The sequence below is a fragment of the Ammospiza nelsoni genome, chromosome 14 (assembly GCF_027579445.1).
Source record: "Ammospiza nelsoni isolate bAmmNel1 chromosome 14, bAmmNel1.pri, whole genome shotgun sequence".
NCBI lineage: Eukaryota > Metazoa > Chordata > Aves > Passeriformes > Passerellidae > Ammospiza > Ammospiza nelsoni.
In genome coordinates, this window is record NC_080646.1 from 8,753,785 (window position 1) to 8,773,454 (window position 19,670).

The 19,670-nt window shown below is 39.0% G+C and overlaps 1 protein-coding gene across 1 annotated transcript in view; it reads left to right on the plus strand.

Annotated features, from left to right (window-relative positions):
* The first annotated feature begins 7,059 nt into the window (after positions 1–7,059).
* IL16 (interleukin 16) overlaps positions 7,060–19,670 on the plus strand; it is a 39,901-nt gene continuing 27,290 nt past the window's right edge. Inside the window, exons 1-3 of the mRNA XM_059482104.1 lie at positions 7,060–7,146; positions 7,239–7,269; positions 16,606–16,659. Of these exons, the coding sequence (XP_059338087.1) occupies positions 16,610–16,659 (50 nt within the window). The 5' untranslated portion in view covers positions 7,060–7,146; positions 7,239–7,269; positions 16,606–16,609. The remainder of the gene's footprint in view (positions 7,147–7,238; positions 7,270–16,605; positions 16,660–19,670) is intronic.

Genomic DNA, 19,670 nt, shown 5'->3' on the forward strand with positions numbered 1-19,670 from the left:
TGGCGTAATTTCTATGATAAGCTCCTAATTTATTTTACTGTGTTTTGTGAATTTGCTGCCAAAATGGCAGCTGAAATTTACTTTTAAGACTTTCTTATTGAAACACCAAATTTTGGATCAAATCAGGAATTCTGCCAAAAGTCACCATATTGTAAGAAATGTTTATGACCAATAAAACATTTTTAGTTCTTGAATCAAAGTAATTTACATTAATAATTTAGTCAGGTTGCTGTGGTATTAGTTGACTACATTTCAGGTGTCTCAAGCAGGCACAGTTGAAACCATCAGCATTCAAATTCTTGGACAGAATGGCAGCTTGAAAGACAGCTAAAGAATGCCTCCTGCTTTGTTGCTTTGGAAGGGAAAGCCAATCAGGATAAAAGGGAAGGACTGAGTATGAAGCTGCAAATCTTAGAGTCTTAATGCAGCTAGCTCTGGCCTGGCAAGCCCTTGAAGAAAGCAGTCAGCCATGGTAATCACCTAGACAGCCACCCACAGCTGCATGGCATTACAAATTCATGTTTATCCCTGCTGTGAAATAGGATGTCTAATAGATAATAATCATAAATATGGGGCTGGGCTCATTTCTTACATAGATGGTAAATTGCTGTAGCTCAGGTATGGAGCAGTAGTTAACTTTGTCTTTTATTTTTATGGCAACACTGGAACTCAGCAATCATAGTAGAGGTAAAAACAGAGCAAAACCAAAAATCCCCTCCGCTTGAGCTTTGTATCTCCAGTCACTGTTTCAAAGGAAGACAAACCTCTTTCCATTTCCCTTTCTATCACAGGTAGTGGTGTTCTGCTCTGCATTTCCTCATGTGTCTATCATGTGCCCTCCCTTCATTTACTATATCTGTGCATCACTACCCCTACTGAGCATAGGCATTTCATAAAGGTAGTAAGAAGTAGATTGTGGATGTTTATTAGGGGCTAATAAGAAAAAACAAAGAAATATTACAAAGAAAAAGTTTTCATTGTTCTTAAGTATGTTGGCATTCCAAAGTTTTCCATAAAATATGTCTGCCTATACTTGCTCTCAAATGGCAACAAGTTCCACAGGTTGAATTAATCAAATTAATAATTTTAATTAAGTTATCAATTTATCCAGACACAAGTTCCCTGGATCCTGTATTTTTTCTCCACATCTGCTTTCAGAAACAAATTACAATCTGTTTAAAAGGAATCCATGTAGCTATCTCAATAGTTACATGACCCTTGTATGGTATCACATGCATGACCTTTGATACAACATAGCTTATTGTTCTCATTGCTTGTTGAAAATTTTGGTGCTTCCAGAAATAGTTGAAATTCAGCACTTTTAGCTGCCCCTTGCTAATTAATATCTAACCATATATCAACTGATTGTGCCGTGTTGGGCGGTTATGGAATTTTGTCTGCAAGTGTTAACTGATTTTAAATAGTGCCACACTTTGGGACTACTGAATGGTTTCTTCTGAACACTGGGCTTTATACAGCATTCAGAAACACCAACACAAATTCCTGCTTCCTATGAAATTAGCTTAACAAGGATTTGGGGAGTAACCATTTGCACTCCACGGTTGATGTGTGCGACCTTTTCATCCAAGCAATTATTTCTGAGAACAGAATGTTCATTCATCGTGGAAAGAATTGAGGGAAAGTCAATTTCTACCACACATTTGGCCTCTTACACGACACAACCATTTGCTGTTTGGTTTTAGAAGTTAAGCATTACATAAAATCCAACAAGTAGTGAAGTTTTTTTGGTCAGCCTATGTAACCTATTATAATCTTAAGTTTTTTGCAATAATATCACGTTATCATTATAACAAAATATGTCAGAATTGGTATAAATGCTCTGTAATAATTTTTCAGATATATTTGAAGGTATCCTACCAAAGAGAACTTTTTATCATGCCAGGGTAGGTCAGCAATTTTTGCAAATGAGCAGTGTAATTAAGTGAGAACAGTCCTCCTGTGTAACTGTCATGAAGAGAGTATTCATCACCTGGAATTCTATGTGCTTCAACATAACAGCAGGTTTGGTAAGTTTCCTGAGGGTGGAACAATGAAGTTGAAACTGAAATGATAAGCAATAAAGGAGTTCTTAAAGAGTTCAGAAACCATCCATGAAACCAAATTTACAGAGAAAGAGAAGAACACAAACTAAAGCTCTTCAAAATATATTTAAACCTGCAGAACTACCTCTCCCTGTGGAGAATCCAATATGATATTAAGCTTCTACAGGTGAACCTAGGTTATTTTCCCCACAGAAATAAAAAAAGATCATTACAATTTAGTAGACAAATATAGCCACAGTTATATTCTTCAAAAAAAGTCCGCAAAGTTTTGTATTGATACGTTTCTCCCTTGTGCATTGAAGCTAAAAAGTTTGCTTGAAAGAGCATTTTAGAGATCAAAGAGGATTCATCTTTGCACAGTTAAAAACAGTTTGTTTCATACAGTTCCTGTTACTGTAAAAAATGTACTGGTATGATAAATGCACTGATTATGGAATAAAAGAGTATTGGGTTTAAGTCTCACATTTCATTACGCTACGTAACATTTGTATGTTGAGTACAATCGGGACAATACATAGTAAGTTATAATTAATAACTTCCCTTAGGTAAAGAAAACAAACCATTAGTGAGGTAAATTCATTTCACCTGATCCTGCCAATTAGTACATTGCATTCTTCCAGTCATTAATGCAAAATATGAATGAATTGAGCAGGCTTTCGGAAAAAGAGCTGAACAGAAAGTTAGCTCCCATAATTGATTAGGAGGGTATTAAATGTTGAGGTGAGATGAGCCACTTTTCCAAAACCAGTATATCACTGCTGTGATAAACTGCATAGAGCAGAATAAACATTCCAGGAAGTTCTAATTACCTTAATGATGAACTTCTGTGTAACCATATTTGTGATTCAAGTGCATCTGCCTTCATGTTCCTGTGCTCTGAATTCTGCCTCATGCTGGTATGTACACAGACTGCAAAGACATCACATTGCAACAATTTGCTGGAAGAAAATAAAACAAATTCTTTAGTCTCTTACTGTAGAACACAGTCCTCTGACTTCTTATAATGGTTTTCTGAACTCTTCCCACCTTGTTGCCATCTGTGCTAAAATGAGTGGATGCCAGAATTGGACATGGAGTGCTCATTTAATGCTTTATTCAGCAGTAAGGATCCTGTTCTTCCTTGATGCTTTTTGGCACATGCATCCATTTTCAAGGCTGCATCCAAGACCTGAGGGTGGGTGGCCTGGAGATAGCTGGAGAAAAGAGTTACATCCTCACACCCCACTCCAGCTCCCATTTCTCTTTGCTTGAGCAGTTTGAGAGCAGAACAAGCTGTTCCACTGCTGCCAAGGAGGCAGGGAGGGGAAGATGGAGAGGGGACTTTTGGTGCACAGAAGAGCAGGCTTGAGCTCAGTAGTTAGACTAGGGGCACCTGGGAGCTGCTTTTCTGAATTCAGCTGTGAGAGGATTATTCCACACTGCTCTGGAGAGGCTGAAAGACGCTTGTCTTGCAAAATGAGTTTTTGACTTCCTCTGTCCTGCCATTCTGCTCTTCTAGGTAAACTAGCTTTGACTTTAGCTACTCTGGCTGTACTTGTCCCTGTAGAGTTTTAACAGCCAATTGCGATTAAATTCTTTTAAAAAGACATTAGAATAATGGATAAAAGTATAATCTTAGGGGTATAGCCTAGTTGTTTATTTTAAATGTCATAAAATGTCTAAGGGTAGCAGAGGACTAAGAAATATATTATGACTCAGAAAGTTATGAAGACTAAATAAAAAAATACAAGTCAATGATTATTTTGAACTGGGAAGTATATTAACAAGTAGAGATCCTAAGACCTACACCAAAAATGGGGTTAATTTAATCTATTGCTACTCATCTCGAAAGGAAACATTCAGTAGCAGAGACACATAAATGGGAATTATGTGATCATTTAAAAAAGCCATGACTTAAAAAAAGCCCCAAGAGCAAACAAAACAAAACAAAGCTTAAAAGAAGTGACCAAAAAAGATGGTAGCTGAAATTCAGTGTAGGCAAGCATGAGGTAATGTGTACTAAAAGGAACAACTTGAACTACTCATATACACTTGATGGTTTGCAAAATCACTCAAGAAAAAGATCTAGGCGTTACTGCAGACAGTTTAATGGAAACTTCTACTCAGGGCACACTAGTGGTCAAAAAAAGCAAACAAAATGTCAAGCTATATTAAAGATGGATTGAAGAATAGTACTGGAAAGAACAACAATGCCACCAGATACAAAAACAAAGTATTCTTCATTTTAAGATTAGGTTATTTTGCTTTCGTTATATGAAAAGAAATGGGACTCACCTAGAAAAAGAAATTAAATGAGATTTAGGGGCATTGATAAAGTACAAAGTGAAAGATATTTAAAGGGTATCAAAATTATGACATCCTTCAAATTAAGGTTTTATTTTTCTAAACAACTTCTCTATTTCTCAGTCCTTGAGTTTGCAAAAAATGTTAGCAGGAGCATATCTGTCCCTTTGTCCTACCTACCGAGATAAGTGACATACAGACTGTGGATCAGCTTCTTTTGAGCACGAGGCCTGAATGTAATTTCTGTGCTGCTCTAGAGAAAACTGCAAAGGGTCAGAGTCTCCCTGCTCTGCTAAGCCCAGCCTGCAGAGCCCAATCCAGTGCTGGGTCTTACCCAGCTTTGGCTCAGTTGATGATGCCTATACCCAGCGCCTTGTGTTCAGTTTTTACCCACTTGCTCAAATCCAGCCTAGCACTGTAACTGCATTCTTTCCTCTAATCCCTTTCTTCCCCTCAGCCCCTGCACTTACATCCCCAAATTACCCTCTGCTGCTTCCACAGCTCTGGTAATCCTGACAGTCAGACCCCAGGAATTCCCTCCCTGTAGCACCCACTGGAACTTCCCAGGCTCTGCAGACCCCTGCAGAAGCCCATGGTGCTGTTAATGTTATCAGTTACCACTCACAGTAAACATTAATAACTTCAATCAGAGCTTAATTGACAGCAGATGAACACCCCCTTCCACCCCTACACACACTGCCCAGCTTGGGGCTTTATCTATGCATCAGTGCATAAATTGCTTAGATATTAATTAAGGCAGGAGATTTCTCTCCTAATTACATGACAAGCCAAGTTGAAAGCCGGCCTGTGGATTAAGGACAATGATATACACCAACCTCTGTGGTTCTTAGGGTAGAGTGCCTGCTATAAATAGATGTTAGAATTGTAAATTTAACATTGTTTAGTCTGAGGACAAGTGAGGAAAATGGGAAACTCATTTGCTCAGCAGCAGCAGGGTGTGGAGTGTTGTTTTTTGCCCAGGATTATTTTTATTTTTATTACTAAACTCTTGAGAGCCTAGAGATGTCACAAGGTCCTTTTGCTGTTCTGGGCTGTGAAACCAGGAGAGGAAAATATGAACTTACACAGTTTTATATAACTTACAAATGTGTTTAGCATTTTCTGTGACAGTGAAGGCAGTCAGAAAATTTAACTGTTTCCTTTGTGAACTTTATTTTGTTTGTCTGGAAGTTTGACCTGCTTCAGAGCAGGGGCAGGACATTTTCCTACATAAGCAAAATAATATCTAATTACAATAAAAAGAGGAGGAAGAAAGGAAAACTGAAGTTATACTGTGAAATGGCACTATTACCTCTTTAACAGGAAGCATATGGAATAGTAGCATGCACAGAGGTCTGAAAGCCAGGAATAAATCAGTCTAGACATGCTGATTCCAGCTGTGGTCCTGAAACAAGCTGTTAGGGCTAGAACCTGATCAGCTCTAATGTCCATCTGGAGAGGATGATGAATGAAGGCAGAGTAGCTGTCCCATCAGAGCTGTTGGGAGAACAAGGGTTACCCTCTGTAATCCCTTCTGTCTAACAGGGGCTGCATCCACAGGCAGTATCAGAAGTCAGGATGGTACATCCTATGGAAGAGTGCCTTATCACATAGCCCCATTCTCCTCATTATAGAAAAAGAAGCAGAGGAAATGTCTTCATTTAATCCTTTTTTCCACTTCTTAGTATGGCACTCACATTGTTCTGCTTGTGCTTTTCCCATTGTGGTTGTAATTAATGTGGTTAACTAATATTTATAGGCACCCAAAAGAGGGAAACTATGTATTATCTATTTAGGGTAATTACCTCACCAAAGGACCTAAATAAATATTGATACAATTTCAGAGAGCAAGGCACTCACTACACTCACAAAAATGCCCAATCTCTTGATCCTGCCTTCACTCAAAACAATGACTACATCCCAATTGATCTCATATGAATAAATAACATTTGCACCTCCTTTACTGTTATCTTATTTTCTCACAGCAAGAGGATCCTAGTTTGTCTGTTTGCTGTAGCCTAAATTCTACCATCCTCAGACAAAACTCTTCCCTCCACTACACAGACTTTATTCACTAAAGAAAAACGTCCCAAAGCCCTTACAGACCTTATGAAAGACGTTTTCACTCACTTGGGTTAAATGAGCACTGTGTGTTTTCTTTCTTCCTTCTTTTTTTTTTTTTTCCTGGGGGTGGTGTAAAAAGTAATAAATGAATCATTTCAACTTTGGGCGAGAAGTTTAGGTGTTGTATTTGTACCATGCAACTACATAAACACAGAAGGAGCCAGTTAACCAATGAATTGCAGGAATGAGAAGCAGCGAGATGATCTAAAACGTTTTAACACATTTTCCATACACTGGCGCTCGGATTAGTTGTGTTTTGCTTTCTTACAACAGACACAAGTCAGTAAAAGTCCAAAAGGAAAGTCTGAGGTTTTATATTTCTGTTTGTGGTACAGGAAAAGGGTTACGATCTCAGTGGTTGATTCAGTGAAATAACATCTCTTTTATACACATCTGCCTAGCAAGTAGGGCGGTAGTTGGAAATACCCAATCTAAAGCATTAAAGATTTGCTGGCAAATAGCAAGGCATTTTCTGCAGAGGAAAAGTTGTTATATTGAGTAGTCACTTTGAATGCTTAGGAGTTACAGTCAAATATCCAAACACTGTGGAGTTACACTGCATTTATTATTTTCTCAAGTATTTAACACACTGGGAATGGACTCTGCTGCGTATTTCATATCCAAGAAGACATGATAATAGCAGATTTAAATAAGAAGATACTTGGCAATGTCAATGGTAAGTGATATTTTTATAGCACATTATTTAGTCATCATGCAGTCAGCTCTTTTTACATGTCAGTATGTATTTTCAACTGTTTTTAATTTCAGAATTTAAAAGAGAAGAATAAGCAGATAAGAGGTATGTCACAAATTACTTTTTTGTCTGTCTATTCACTGTTATCACCGCTTTGTCTTTAAATTGTCTGAGAAATTTGAAACAAACTATTATTGTTCAATGATCAGCATTATGAATTAAACAAAGATCCTCTTCATGGAGTACCTTAATTTAGGACACTTCTGGTTTGCTGTAAAATATTTTTCCTCTTTCTCTTGATGTATGTAAAAGCCTGCAGAGTGGATCAGAGACCTCTGTGAGTTCACAGCTTTCTTCAGTTTTGAAGGCCCCTGTATACCTGCAATATTATAAGAGCCAGAAAGGAAACAAAATCACATAATCATCAAATGATTCATTACTCAGGAACATTTTTAAAACTACAAAATATCTCATTGGCAATTAAATTTCATAAATAAGGTTAATTAATTTCAAAACTCCTCAAAGGAGAGGATATGGGGTTTTAATTCATTTTTTAAGCTTCTGCTAAGTCCCTTTTTTTCCAAAATTTTCTTTAACCTTTCTACTCATTTCCACTGTGCTGTGTAACTGAAGGCTATATTCTTTAAATATTTTCTTTTTCTTTAAAGAAGCAATACAGAAAAATATATTCCTCCATGAGAACTAGATAGGGCCAGTATCTAATAATCTGAAAATAAATCTTCTAATAAATTTAAAATTGAACATTAATATGATTGTCTACTACAGTTCCAGAGCATAGATCCAAGCAAGACATTCAAATGCAGTATTTACTCAAATCTCTGTATGAACTAGCCTATACAGGAAATCAGTAAATTGCTCCTGAGTCTGAGTCTCATAGGGAATACGCATTTGTTTAGTTATCTATTATAAATAACATCTGTAGACTTGAAACCCTGCCAGCATTATTAATGCAGCGTTCACTTAATAGGATCCGTGATTTTGTGCCTCATTAGCGACTGATTGAGGCAGTGTGAGCCCACAGAAAGAGGTGCAGGTTGGTGCAGCACAGGGTGTAGGTGCTGTGCTGGCCCTGCTGCCAGTGCAGCCTGCTTGGTGCAGCTGGGGAGCCCAGACTGGGGAGCCCAGATTGGGGAGCTCGGATTTGGGAGCCCAGATTGGGGAGCCCAGATTGGGGAGCCCAGACTGGGGAGCCCAGACTGGGGAGCCCAGACTGGGGAGCTCGGATTTGGGAGCCCAGATATGGGAGCCCAGACAGGGGAGCTCAGATTTGGGAGCCCAGATATGGGAGCCCAGATTGGGGAGCTCAGATTTGGGAGCCCAGATTGGGGAGCCCAGATTGGGGAGCCCAGATTGGGGAGCTCGGATTTGGGAGCCCAGATTGGGGAGCTCGGATTGGGGAGCCCAGATATGGGAGCCCAGATTGGGGAGCCCAGATTGGGGAGCCCAGATTGGGGAGCCCAGATTGGGGAGCCCAGATTGGGGAGCTCGGATTTGGGAGCCCAGATTGGGGAGCTCGGATTTGGGAGCCCAGATCTGGCACCCAGCTCCTGGCCAGCAGAGCCTTGGGACACTGCAGGGTTTGGAGCAGGATTGGTGCCAGGGTGGAGTGGGGACAAAACCCTCCCCTCTTCCCCCACCGTACCAGCCTGGCATGAAGCTGTGGGGCTGTCAAATTGCCTCCATTTGTGCTGAAGGACAGACCTGACAGTCAAGGTCTCTTTGCTTTTACATCTCCTGGCTCTCAGAGAGCACCAGAGCTGTGATCTGCTGCTTTATTTGCCTCCTGCTGTTAATAATATTTCTGCTCTCTGTATTACAGTGTGGCACACACTGCACCCTGTGAGAGAGTTTGCATGCCTTATCATATGGAATAAGCTTTGTATGCAATAGATTCTGCTTAATAGGAGGTGGATTGAAAGGATATCATTACTTGACAACAGCAAATTCTTGTTGCTTTCTAATAATTAGAATGTTTCTAGCTATTATTTTGTTCATTGTCCCTTTAAATAAACAAACAATACACACTTAATTATCTTCCAGTACTTTTCATCAGAGAAATTCTCACCCCACACATCCAGAAAAGAAGTGACCACAAAGCCATAACCCTCTTTCTTTGATGAGGACAAGGATTCAGAAGTGAGGAAAGCAAACCTTGAGTCAAACCAGCAAGTCACCATCAGAGTTGGAAGGAGATCTCCAGACTCAATTAGAATGTTCAGTCAAAAATGAGCTGGGGCAGATTTTTACTGCTTTATAGTGCATTAGATTTGGTTGGTAAGATTCAGTTATGGGTAGTTTACTTCTCTGCCCAAAATTAATGCTGAGCCTAAACTGATATTGTCAAAGTCTTAACATTTTTCTGATACCTATTTTATGTATTTAGGGTCCTTTTCTTAAGATAGAAATAAGAAAAAAACCCTCAGCTTATGCAACCCTCAAAGGTCTGGGTATTCTTGAGTGTTTTTTGAGTTGAGTCTTTAAAGATCCAGTCAATGAATAAAAAGACAACATTTATAATCAGTTTAAAAAGTGTTGAAATAAAAAAGAAAGAACCAGAGAAAGAAAATCCTGGGTAATATTGGTGGTCATATTTTTGTATTGGAACATGATTTTGGACAATTTCTTGGGAGTTAAATCCCAGAAGAGGCTGCTTCTTTTGGGAAATCCAACTGAGACAAAGAATATAGCCTCAGTTCTTATGAAAATCATTATCAGGTATTCTCTGGATCAAAAATGAGCACACATAAGAAAAGGACACCTGAAAAATTTGTTTCCCTGAGCACATCTGTGCTGCAGGGTCGGGGTCATTCAGTGGCCAGGTGCACCAAGGCTGCTCTAGGGGATGGATTGTGCAGAACCTCAGCACATGTTTCACAGCAGCTCTTTAAGTGTCTCCAGCCTTTCCACAGAGTCAGTTCTCAAGTCAGCCCTGGGTCTGGAGGCCCAAAGTCTGTCCCACAATCCAGTTTATAGCTGCTCTTCCATGATTCCTTTCACTCCATGGTCCTCCTACTCATGTTCATAAAAAATTCTGAGGAAGTGATCATAACTATTTACTGTGCCATAACAGCAATAGTGAAGCTCTTTTGGGCCAACACAGAATAAAGGCAAATGAGGACACAGTGATGTTTAAAAGAAATGGTAACTAAGCAGCATAACAATCTGTCTGAGTGTATAGCAAGTTTTCAAGACTGGTGTAATAATGTCTTTACATTCAGATTTGGTGCTTATTTTTAAAGACAAGTTTTAGCTAGAGTAGGAATTATTTTCATCAGTACAAATTACAGGTTAAGATTTTATCTTTAACAGGTTAATCATGCTAGCTAATTAGAACAACAACTGCTGGGCTTGAGAACTGATTCTGTAGAAAAATCAAAACCCAGTATCAGGAATCCTCAGTTGAGATTTCTTAGCCACTAGCTCTAAACTGCTTAATATTAGATAAGCTCTGCTCTGGATGAGTAGGCTGATTTCAAAATGTGGAAGCAGAGTAATGTCCCACAGACACTAAATCCCAGACTTATATTGGGATGCTGCAGCTGACCCCAGCACCGTTTATCACACCTATGATCATCAGATCTCATGAAGCACCAAAAACATTATGTTTTGTGCCTTACCAGGGACATATTTATGTGCCAGATTATATTACACTGATATCCTCATGGGAAACCTGTAAAATACCCTGATTTTTCTGTAATGCTGGTGAGTGGTCTATGTGGTGTGCACTGTGACTGAAGTCAGTGTTAAAAGTTACAGTATTGCCAAAAAACGAGAGAGCTGCCATTGGAACTTTATACTGTTATCTTCAACAGCACAAACAAAACCTGTCTGCTCAGCTTCATTCTGATTGTCACAGCCTTAGAGATAAGGCACAGCAGCAGAAATGTGAAGGGTCCTCAAGACTTTTCTAAGGCAGAGTTAAGAAGCAGCCTGTGTTAAGTAGCTTTGCCTCTGCCAAGCTCCAGGGATGACAAATACTCAGAAATAGCTACTGCTTAAGCCTTGTGCTTAAAATGACAACTCTGCAAACGTGGTGAAGTAATTTTCTTCATACACTAATATCCAAGAGAAGAGGTTGTGTAATTCATCACCAATCACTGACAAAGCTAACTGAAAACAAACAAGCAAACAAAAAAAGCCCAAACCAAACCATAACAGCACCCCAAAACATTCTGCAATACCTTCTCCCCCTCAAAAAGCCCTCACAGACAACCCAACCCAACCCAACCCATCCAGTCACCCAGAGAGGACCATGCCTGTTACCTGTGAAGTGCTGAGAGATGACAAGCCCCTGGCTCTGCTGAGCCTGAGATCAGACTGCTGGAGCGAGTGGTGCCTGGACCAGAGTGTGAAATATGGAGCAAATTCTGCCACTGGTTCTCAGGTGGACTAAGTATATTCACCTTTTCAGTACTTCCATTCATTCACATCTGTTCAAGGAGTAAAGAAGGCAGCAGCAACAAATATGACAAAATCCAATGTGAATTCACAATAGCAGGTTAAAAAAGGGCAGGTCTAAGTACACCTTTTAACTGAAATCATGAAAAATAAAGAGAAATTAATTAAATAATTTTTTAGGTAGAGTCAATTCAGGTTTTTTTTTTTTGCCGTTTATAGTTTTTTCCTTATAAATCATAGTTTGGCTATTGATAATTCTCCTTTCATTCAGCCTAAAGGGGCCTTTATGTATGCCTACAGTTTAGGGAACTATAAATTAAAGGAAATACTAAGCCAGATGAAAAAGGAGCATTATGTGGAAAGAAGGTAAAGTCATAACTTTTAAAAATATTTGTTTAAATTTAAATGACACCATACAGTAGAGCTCACATAATGTTTTCACTACTCTGGTGCTGCATTAAGTTATAAACTGTGTATTGGTCAATGGTTTAAAAAAAAGAGATGTACCTTTCCTTCAGTACTAGATTTTTAGCAGCTTCATAGCTGACATAAATATTTAGTGGTTCTCAAAGCCCAGTATAATATCACACATAGTCTACATACACACTATAAAAATATTAAAATAAAAATACAGCACACAACACTTAGCTGAAAGGGTACAATTTTTGCCTCATTCACCTCTCCATGGCTACAGCCAACAAATTTTACACTCACAGTGCTGGACTTTTTCAATCACACACTCTTAACACAATCACTTGTGTAAATCACATGGGCTACTTTGTAACAAAGCATTGTATGCATAAAGTAACATATTCTTTATGGAGTTCAAGGATATGTTCTCAAGATGAGGTAAAAAATACTTTTTATGGGTGTACACTTACTATTAGACCCTCTTCCATGGAACTATATGAGCAGTATTTTACTGCTCATCTCTGGGGCACTGCAGCAAGAGAGGTCAGTAATCACAGAGTGAGGGTGCAAGTCATGAAACACAAATGTTTCTGGCAAGACATGGTTTAGGAACTTTCACAGGAAAGCAATTCACTTGAAAATAGTCTAGGAGATTGCAGAGCTGGATACTATCATAAAATAGTCAGGTAATAAAGTTCACAAAAGGAAGTGAGCTTTTTCAAAAAGGATCTGAAGCAAAAAGAAGAGTTCCAAACATATAAAAGCAGTGTGAAGCTGAAAGGAGGGGCAGAAGACAAAAAGATAAAAGTATGCAGAAGATAGAGGATGACATCAGTACAGAGATCAATGAGAAAAGTATTCCATGGAGATGTGAAGATCAGAATATTTTTCCTAGTACAAGAACTGAACAAATCTTAGAGGCAACAAATTTCAAACAATTACAAGGAAGTACATTTATATGTAACACATGAAACTCATTGCCTGTGCATGCTCTTGAAATCAAAAGCTTAATGGGAACCAGAAATGGATAAATTACAGTTCTATTACACAGGATTCATTTCATGTGTAGAAGGGAAAAAATATCTTCGTGCTTCCTGGCATAAGTTAGGTACTAAGTAATGAAAGGAATTAAAAAGAGTTTTACCTAATTTGACATTATGCAATACTTATCCAAGATGGGGCAGCTGTAACTTCTGCTAAAACAAGACTATCATATATCATATCATATCATGTCATGTCAATCATATCATATCATGATATATCCAAGTATTTTGGAATAAATATACAAAACCTCATAGTGCCAGTCTACTCTACCAAGGCACTCAGAAACTCTTCCTGAAAGCAAGTTCTGTCTTGATTTTTTTTTTTTTTAAGTTAATACCTTTAAAACAATTGCTATCAGTTATTGCTGGAGAAGGATACTGGACTAGCTGGGCTAATATGGTGACTCAATCTGCCATGTAGCTATGTTTTCATGGATGGAAGGGCAGTGGGAAAGTCATGAAAGCCAAGACAGAGATGACTAATCCAGCCTGGCTTAGCAGCAGTGAGAGGATGGACTGTCCTTTGCAACATAACTTTGTAGTCTGGAACATGGCAAATGTGAAAACTGTGGCTGTGTTTAAGGCAAAAGTAAATTATCAGTTTGCTGAACAATGTAAGGACAGGAAAAAACTTGAACACTCCAAACTATTGGCTTGCTTTCATATGAACACAAGCAGTGTTTGGGCTTGGGTGGGGATCAGGACCGAGGCTGTTCCATCATGACTTAAATCTGCTTTGCCCAGTACTAATGTCCTGTTTAAATTTATACATTCCTTTTTGGAAAAGGTTATCACCAGTAGCAACAGGCAAAATATTTAGTATTGAATAGTCTGCATATTTGTCCTCTAGAACCCAAACCTGTGTATGTGGAAAATAATTTGGAGAAAAGAGGGATCAACTCCTGTATCTGCTATAGTTCCAGACACATCCTGATTTTAGTCATGCAAAAAAGAAGAATTGCCATAACTATTGAGTGCAGTGGCTCTTCTCTTGCCTTTACTCACTGCCAGTAGATCCTAACTCCAGATATCAGAAGAGTTAGTCCATTTTATGGTAACTATCCCATGGCAGGAGTATCATTCTGCCTGTAAACTGCATTGTTTGACTTTCATTCTGAGGCAGGAGTTGCTGCCCCTTTGTTATGCTATTCCCTTTAACCACAGATCTATATTTTCATCGATTCACCTCTTGGGGTAAAATCTCTGTGTGACTGAAATAAAAGACAAAACAGCTAACTTCAAAGTGCTCATGATTTCTGCTGCCTTCTTGTTCCACACATTCATTATGGTTTAGATTTTAAGTATTTCCTTTTATTTGTTTGAACACTCTTTATTTTACCACATTCTTTTCCTGTACCTCACATGAGAAGGAAATAAAGAAACCACACTGATTTGCCTTATATTTCCTATTATCTCATAAACTGTTATCAATGTAGTTCCTTTCTACACAGGAAAGTCCACATAATTTCAATCTTTTAATACAAAATTCCAGCCTCTGATCAGTGTTCATTGCCCTTTTCCTGCTACAATACCTTTGAGCTAAGTAATGAAGATTGACCACAGTATCCAATATCAAAGCATACCATTAATGCAAGAGGCAGGCACGGTAGAGCTTCTCCCTCTCCTTTTCTTCATGGCTTCTAAAAACCTGCTTTTCTGTTCACCACTGGGCACTGAACAATTACTGTACAGAGAAGATGGAAAAAACTGAAAAGGTTAGAGTAAAGAAACATGAAAAAACAGCCCCTCCTTGTGATATTTATGTTTCTGCTGCTGGCCCTGGCAGAAACCCAGACTTGGAATGAACAAAACTCCCAGTGGCTTAGGGACTATATTATTCAGCCCAAAGTCAGGAAATGCAAAAGCATGTGACAATGGGAAGAAATAAAGCAAGCTTTCCAATGCTTTTGAGCTTCTAGCTCAATCAGCTTGGATCAGAACTCAGAGACTGTTGAGATTTTGTGTGAATGAGTTCTCTATTGCTAAACAAAAACATGTCTGTGTTGTAGTGAAAGACAGTAAAGTGGTAAACAGTCTGTGGCTTTGCTTCCTTGTTGATATTTCTTTTTTACAGTACTAGCACTAAATATAAAACCCCATTTTATGTACAAGGCCACTGTGCTCTCTCTTCAAATACAGTAACAAACTCTTCCCCAAAATAAAAAATCAGTTCCCTATTTCTCCTCCTTTCCAGGAAAGCTCCTTCCTAATTGTTGATCACTACTCAGTGCCAAAGCTTTGTTCTTGTGAAAGAGTTGGGTAATGTTCCATGTCATTTGTTAACCAGTGAGTCAGGTAAAACCTCTGTCCTTTAGAGAAGATTTCTTTGAGGAACAAATATCCCAATGACATAGATGTTAGGAAAATTATGTCAAATTCTCTCGATACATGTTTAAAACAAAATTGTATGGACAGAGTATTCCAGGATTCTTGTAGACACTGTACAGAGCAGAGATTTCATGTTCCCTTTTTCTCCCAGTATGGAATCATTCTCATGGGAGACATGTTTGTCTTTACAGTCTATGTTTACCTAGAAGCCATAGGATGACCAAACATGAGCCCCTCTCCATGCAATATTTTAAATCTCTTCTATAATTCCTCTCTCTCCTTTGCAAGGTTAGTGACAGAGCAATAAAACCAGAACATTCAAGACACAGAACACAGAGGGCATCAGGTACCTAAGCACTTTCATATTGACCATTTCTATGACCAGACAGGGCCAGGTTTATGATTACATTTTCCTGAAAAGCATGATATTTATGGTTTGTGAGAATACTCTAAAGAGGCCTGACTATTTCAATAAACTAACGTTAACTGTTTCAGATACAATGTTTTCTTTTATGGATTTTTTTCAAGCTAACAAACACCCTATGCATGTTATCACACGAATTCATTGAGAGCAAGCAGGTTTTTGCAGCAATTTTGTTACCTGTCTGTCTGAGCACAACTGAGGATCAACAGGTGGGGACTGACATGATCTGTGTGATAAACAACAATTTTCTGAGTCCTTGATCTGGTGGGATCACAAAGTTGCAGTCTAGCCCATAAAGAGGAAAGTATTTTGGAACTGGGAAATCAAAGAGATTGTGTTCATGGTGAACAATACAGGGGTCTGGCATTCAAAAGTTGCCCCTCTTATGTTTTGCTCCTGGAGCAGAATTTGTCTACAGAAATCTTACTAGCTTAATGTTAAAATATCAGCTGAAAAATACAAGAAACTTTCTTGCCATCTCAGCCTCCAACAGAAAACCTTCACTGGATTAGCACATACTCTGCTGTTGCCCCAACTCCCCTCAGGTGGGTTCAACATGACTGAACCCATCAAACCTTGTGAAAACAAATGGCACAAAATACTTAAATGCTGCCATGTCTGGGTAGCTGGGAGCCTGCTGGAAACAGCTTCCCCAATACTGCATCCCATTGCTTTTGTTTATCTAGCCTTGCTGACATTTTCCTCAATTAGGAAACAATAGCTCCGTTCCAATGTACTGAGCACAATTACTGAAACTGAGTCACGTGGCACCAGGAGAGTGTGTTTTCAATTATTCACTCTGTCTTTTTTTGCCAGGCCTATGAAGAGGAACAGCCTTCTGCAGGAGTCAGGTTTGTCTGCCTCGCTGTTGTAAGTTCCTCCTTTTAAATTTTTATTTTACCATCAGGGGTTTTTTAATTATAATTTTTTAATTCTACTCTCTGAGAGTTTCTTACTCTTTATTAGAAAACTTCCAAATCTTTAGCTCTACCTGCTGTGGGGAAACCCTAGACATCTGCAATACTTCAGTGCTAATAGTACTGCGCAGCAATGAATCTGAGTACGATCACAAGATCTAGATTAAATTAGGAAGCAAGATCTAGATTAAAAGAGGATGCTGCTAGCACTTGGTAATGTAAAACTCATCTTGTTCTTGCTAGTAAAGTCCTGTATTTCCTACTGTCTGGTTAACAGCAGAGCATTCGCATTCAATCTAGGAGCTACACCAAATTATTTGTATCTTGTAAATGCTTGGTTTAATATCCAACCAAAAATTTGAACCAAATGGCTACAGCTCAGATCATGTATTTTGTTTGCAGAAGACAGTCTGAGTTTGGGCTTTTAAGATTTAAGGCTGGAAAAATAAAGCTTGGGGGGAAAAAAATGGAACATAGAAGGAACATTTGGTTTGCATTACAAACCACAGACAGTTTCCATCAGGCAAGCTGGAGGTATAAGAATGGCAAAAGAAAATGACAAGCAGTGAGTGCACTGGAGAAAAAGATGAATAGTTTGGAGAATTGACTTTGAAGTAATTGTCCATGGCCATCAATATCTCAAATTAAATTTAGTGGAAGATGGCAATGAATCATAAAGCTTCTCTGGTACTTGTGATATTGTATGCTGTGTAAAATAGCTTTTCTGGTTATTTTATTGGAAAGCTTATAGAGTATGTTTTTGGTACCTCCTATATTTCTGTCACTTATGCAACCCTGAATCAGCAGCTCTGGAAAGAATGTTCCTTAGTTAGGACTTGTGATCTAATACTTATAGCAAGAGAAAGTATTTAACTGGAAGTCTTCAGGTCTAGTGGGTTTATTTCCACGTCAGCCCCTGCCTCACTGTGGGATTGGGTAAGTCATTCAGGGTTAAACTTGGCCTTTGAGTGGATGGAGCTCTCTTGGGGGCAGGGGAGGAGGAAACAGCTGATGGAGCAGAGTAAAGAGTTCTCTCTGCATAAGATAAAATTCCTCAGGAGCATTGCAGGGGGATGGGAAAGCAGGATGCACTTAGAGCCGTGTTTCCTTCACTGTTTCAACAGGTGCTTCCATCGTCCCTGCATCCCAGATGTTTAGCAGAGCCAGAGAGGCACCTCTTGGATGTTTAGTACTGATGGCAGTTCTCCCTTCAGTCCACTAGCTTCAGGCAGAGCTAGAAAGGACTTCATTCTAGCATGCCAGTCTCCAGAGAGCTGCATTCTGACCATTAAGTTATCAAGTCCTCTGCTTATCCAAATGCTCAATAGCTCTTTTAAAGCTCTTCCTCTTTGAGAAAAGCAAGTGTGTTTAATGTTGTGCAAAAATGAAATACTTGAATGAAAAGTGTTCTTTCTTTTAGTTTCCCCACATAGGCAGGACTGTTTAGGTCTGAATGTGCGGCTTGGATACATTTGCGGTGGTGTTATCAGTGTCTAATAGCAATTGCCAGTATCACTGATCCCTAGAGCAGATTTTCAAGTGATGCACATTCCACTCACCTCCAGCTCTGTTGCTTCCTACCTGGGTGCAGAGAGTAGAGACTTGCAGAAATTCCTTTCACCCCAGCCATTCTTTCTTTTTCAACTCCACATTCTGGTCTAATGGGCCAGATTGCATTTTTACATTTAGACATACAGGAAACACAACATCATAGGCTTTAACAAGATTAATTTCCAAATACAGTGGAGATGCTAACAGTGGGGATTTCCAAGTTCAAAAATTTAGGTCATGTATATGATTATAGACTAGGGCTTTAGGCTTATCAAAACACTAAAAAGTGCATTTTTAAAAAGTCACAAACAAGATCTCCAAACCTTACATTTGTGTGCTCTGTGTCACAGGAAGAGAGCGTGGCTGTGCTGCTGGGCAGCTCTCAATCACACCAGACTCATCATTCATAAGAGAGGCTGCTCTGAAAAAAATAAAAAAGTAGAAAGTTCTGTGAATTGAAGGGGATGGAGAATATGCAAGTCCAGTTTGACCCTGAAAGCTTCCCCCATGCCAATGTCAGGGAGGCTGGGAGCCCAGTGACCTCCATTCCCCTGCTCCAATCCAGCAGGGTCAGACTCTCACAGGAGCAGAGAGGATCCCCAAGACACACAGAGAGGGGCAGGAAGCACTCCAGCTTTGAGGAACTTGACATATTCTTGCTACTTTCAAACTTTGTCCTCAAATAGTGTCTTGCAAGGAAATCCCTGGAGTTCCAATAATCAGGGAACAAGTTTCTGAAGCATTAGGGATTTTGTTTTGGGGAAAAAAGACATAAGGGCTGAGCAATAATAGGACTGGTGTGATAGAAAATATGATGGAAATGTGAAGAAGCATTACCTATCCAAAAACACCAGAAAAGACTGCACAAATAAACATCCTTCTCCCTGGGACATCTCAGATGCACCTGAAAATTATTTTGTTTTTACAAATTCAAGCAAATTCAGATTCATGCTGAACTGTGAATTTCTCCAGCAATGCCACGTAGCTCCTCTAGGCAGATGCTCAGTGGCATAGTGTTTATCATCTGCTTTTGTTCTTCCTGTTTAATTGTATAAGGAAAAAAACCCCAAGACAAATAATCCTGCAGCTTTATTACCAGGCTGAATTGGATTTATTATCCTGGCTTGGTCTGAGTTTTTAGGCCTGTGTTTATTATTGTGGCTGCAAGGAGCCTTTAGAAAATGTGCCTTCCTTCTTTCTGTATCACCAGTGGAACTTCAGGTACAAAGTGCATATATACATATCTTCTTAATTCTGCATAGAAACAGGGGAAAAAACCCAAACCAAATGCAACAACCCAGTTAAGAGCGCAATGGACAAACCTTTTTTCTCAATAGGATACCTGAAAATGCTTTTCAAACTACATTGATTTTCAGTTTTGTGTATAACACCTACAGCATCTTTGATTTATGC